General features: G+C 61.8%; 1 protein-coding gene across 1 annotated transcript; it reads left to right on the top strand.

Moving 5' to 3' along the window:
* Positions 1-834: 834 nt before the first annotated feature.
* On the top strand, positions 835-3,229 carry Marcksl1 (MARCKS like 1). The gene is made up of 2 exons (XM_021636930.2): positions 835-1,170; positions 1,978-3,229. The coding sequence occupies exons 1-2, from the start codon at positions 1,084-1,086 to the stop codon at positions 2,491-2,493; spliced, it is 603 nt and encodes a 200-aa protein (XP_021492605.1). The 5' UTR covers positions 835-1,083; the 3' UTR covers positions 2,494-3,229.
* The last annotated feature ends 167 nt before the right edge of the window (positions 3,230-3,396 follow it).

Raw genomic sequence — 3,396 nt, 5'->3', positions numbered from 1 at the left:
TCTACCTGGCCCTAAGAAGGAGATGGAAACCCACCAAGGTCTTCAAACAGGGTAGGTTTGGGGGTTTTTATCACTAATGCTGTGCCAAAGTTGTGGAGGAAATCCAAATGTCTTTCTTCACTTTCAGGGACTGGTGTTTGAAGTCTGTTGAGTCTCACCGGGGAAGCCTCAGCCTGTGGGTAGAGACCTAAGAGGAGGGGAAATCAGGCCTAAAGGGGCCCCTCTGAGCCCCAGGCTCTTTTGCTTACAAAGAAGGATGAAGATGCAATGACTTCTGGTCAAGGACACACACACACACACACACACACACACACACACACACACAGCCCATCCTTCCCCCTGCCATGGACTTGGTAATCCACACTGTGAGGATTAGGAACTGGCCATCAACAGGCCGAGAAGACAGACTATTGGATCTCACTGTTATGATCTGAGTGCCCCAGCCTAAGCTCAGCCCCGCAGGGTGGCTGCGGGAGTTTGGGACAAATTTCTAGAGCATAGCTCAGCACCCGAGGTCTGATGAGTCTGCTGTGAGCCCTTCCAAGAGTTCAAGAAGCCAGTGTGGAACCAGGGAAAGCGGGCCTCGCCACTGTGGAACGGGAGTCAAGCTGAAAGTGGGGCGCTGAGGGCAGGGGATGCTTCTTCATCGACGGCCTCCTCCTAGTCCATCTCCCGGCGGGACCAGGGACCTCTCCTTCCCACACTGAACCCCACCTGCCCCTGGCAGTACCATGTGATGGGGGAACCAGACGGCTCGCTTGCCCACTGCACGAGAGGGGCCCGGGCCCGACCCCGCCTCCGCCCCGGATTGGGTGCTCATTTAAATGTCCGGCCCCGCCCCGAGCTCCGGGCGCGTACATATAGGCAGCTCGGCGGGCGGCGGGCGGCATTCTGGCGCGGAGCGCGGCGGCGGCGGGCGCAGCTAGCGGGTCTGCCGCGGAGCGGGGGTGCAGAGCGCTTGGCCCCCCGTACCCCTCCCCCTCGACGCAGCCCCACCCCTCTGCCCGCCGGGCCGTCCCAGCCGAACTATCCCCTGCGGCGCCAGCGCGGGGCGGCTCCGGGCGCCCCCAGCAGACCCCCACCATGGGCAGCCAGAGCTCCAAGGCTCCCCGGGGCGACGTGACCGCCGAGGAGGCAGCGGGCGCTTCCCCCGCAAAGGCCAACGGACAGGTGGGTGCGCTCGGCGCGGCGGGCCTCGGCCCCCTGCCCGCGCGCCTCGCCCCCTCTGGGGCCCAGGGCCGGGGCCGCGCGCTTTGTCCGGCCCGGGACACGCGGCGCCCCCTCCCCCGCCCGGTCCCTTTGTTCTCGGCGCCGCAGCCCCCGCGGGCGAACGAGGGGAGGGGCAGGAGGGGGCGCCGGCCGGGCTCGTCGCCTTCTTTGTTCGCGCCCGGACCGCGGGCGCTGCCCCCAGGCCGCCCCGAAGGCCGCGCGGGAACAAAGGCGCTGCTAGGCCGCGCCAAGGGGCCGTCTGGGGCCGAGGGACCTGTGCTCGGCGCCCAGGGACCCCCGTCTCCAGCCCCGACCTCGGCGGCCCGCGGTGGTTTTGGAAGCGGCGGGGAGCAGAGATGGGGGGGGAGACCCTGGGGTGTGTGGGGGGCCGTTCGCACAAAGCGCGAGCCTGGGAAAATAGGCCGTCCAGGTGCAGGGAGGCAGCGCCCCGGGGCTGCTTCCCGCCCAGGAGCGCCGGGCGAGGCTTGCCCGCCAGCCCAGGGCCCGGTGAGGTTCCGCGCGGAAAATAGAGAGCGCGCCCCGGGGGAGGGGGGTGGGGGTCCGTACCCCAGCGCCTCCTGCCGGCTGCGCCCGTCCCCGCGCGCCCGTGAGGGGCGAGGGCTGTGTTGGATGGGAGTGAGGCCAAAGCCAGATTTGTTTGATTGCAGACCCCAGCAGTGGAGTTCCATAGCCTGCGAGGGGCCAGAAGCAGGCTGGGGGAGGGGGAGAAGGGCCCCGGCCCTGACTGCTGTGTCCTCTGCCCCGCAGGAGAATGGCCACGTGAAAAGCAATGGAGACTTAACCCCCAAGGGTGAAGGGGAGTCACCACCCGTGAACGGAACAGAGGAGGCAGCTGGGGCTACTGGTGATGCCATCGAGCCAGCGCCCCCTAGCCAGGAAGCTGAGGCCAAGGGGGAGGTCGCCCCCAAGGAGACCCCCAAGAAGAAGAAGAAATTCTCTTTCAAGAAGCCTTTCAAATTGAGCGGCCTGTCCTTCAAGAGAAATCGGAAGGAGGGTGGGGGTGATTCCTCGGCCTCCTCACCCACAGAGGAAGAGCAGGAGCAGGGGGAAATCAGCGCCTGCAGCGACGAGGGCACTGCCCAAGAAGGGAAGGCTGCTGCCACCCCTGAAAGCCAAGAGCCCCAGGCCAAGGGGGCAGAGGCTAGTGCTGCCTCTAAGGGAGGAGACACGGAAGAGGAGGCAGGGCCCCAGGCTGCAGAGCCGTCCACTCCCTCGGGGCCAGAGAGTGGCCCTGCATCTGCCAGTGCTGAGCAGGATGAGTAGCTGGGTGGGGGCAGGTGGGTGATCTCTAAGCTGCAAAAACTGTGCTGCCCTTCTGAGGTCACTGCCTGGACCTGGTGCCCTGGCTGCCTTCCTATGCCCAGAAAGGAAGGGGCTTGTTGCCCCCTCCCAGCCACGTTCCCTTCCTCCCTCCTGTGGATTCTCCCATCAGCCATTTGGTCTTACTCTTAAGGCCAGTTGAAGATGGTCCCTTAGGTTAGTGATGTGAAATGCTCCTGTCCCTACCTCCTTCCTGGGCCCCACCCCTGCAGAAGGCAATTGTTGGCTTTCCAATTCTTTTCCAAGTACATTTTGTTTATCCTACTTCCCAACCCCCTGAGCCAAGAGTGGGGGCTTATACTCCCAAACCCTGAGTGTCCAGCCTTTCCCTTGTTTTCAGTCTCTTGTGCTGTGCCTAGTGGCACCTGGGCTGGGGAGGACATTGCCCCCGTCTGGGTTTTTATAAATGTCTTACTCAAGTTCAAACCTCCAGCTTGTGATTCAACCATGTCTCTCTGACTTGATAAACAAGTATTAGGCTTTGGGCGGGAAGGAGGTCTGTAATGTGAAACAACTTCTTGTTGTCTTTTTTTTCTCCCCCTCCCATCGTTGTAAATAACTTTTAATGGCCAAACCCTCGATTTGTACTTTTTTTTTTTTTTTCTAACTGCTATAAAACCATTCTCTGCCACCTGGATTTACTGTAACATTTGGAAAAGGAATAAATGTTGTCCCTTTAGTGGTGCTTTACTGAGTGGTCTTCTGGGGTGTGGGGTGGGAAGCCCTGCAAGAACTAGGAATAGTAAGAAGGCACGTGAGCCCAGTGGGTTTTCTGGAGGTGATGACCCAGAAGAGACAGGAATTAAAACCAACCAGGGACACTGCTAGGAAACAAATGCAGGAGGA

This window comes from Meriones unguiculatus, chromosome 3 (assembly GCF_030254825.1).
Source record: "Meriones unguiculatus strain TT.TT164.6M chromosome 3, Bangor_MerUng_6.1, whole genome shotgun sequence".
NCBI lineage: Eukaryota > Metazoa > Chordata > Mammalia > Rodentia > Muridae > Meriones > Meriones unguiculatus.
This window is presented reverse-complemented; position numbering and strand designations above follow the sequence as displayed.

Coding starts and splice junctions, on each gene's coding strand:
- Marcksl1 (XM_021636930.2), top strand. CDS start 1,084: ATGGGCAGCCAGAGCTCCAAGGCTCCCCGGGGCGACGTGACCGCCGAG. Junction 1,171..1,977: donor CCGCAAAGGCCAACGGACAG/GTGGGTGCGCTC, acceptor TCTGCCCCGCAG/GAGAATGGCCACGTGAAAAG.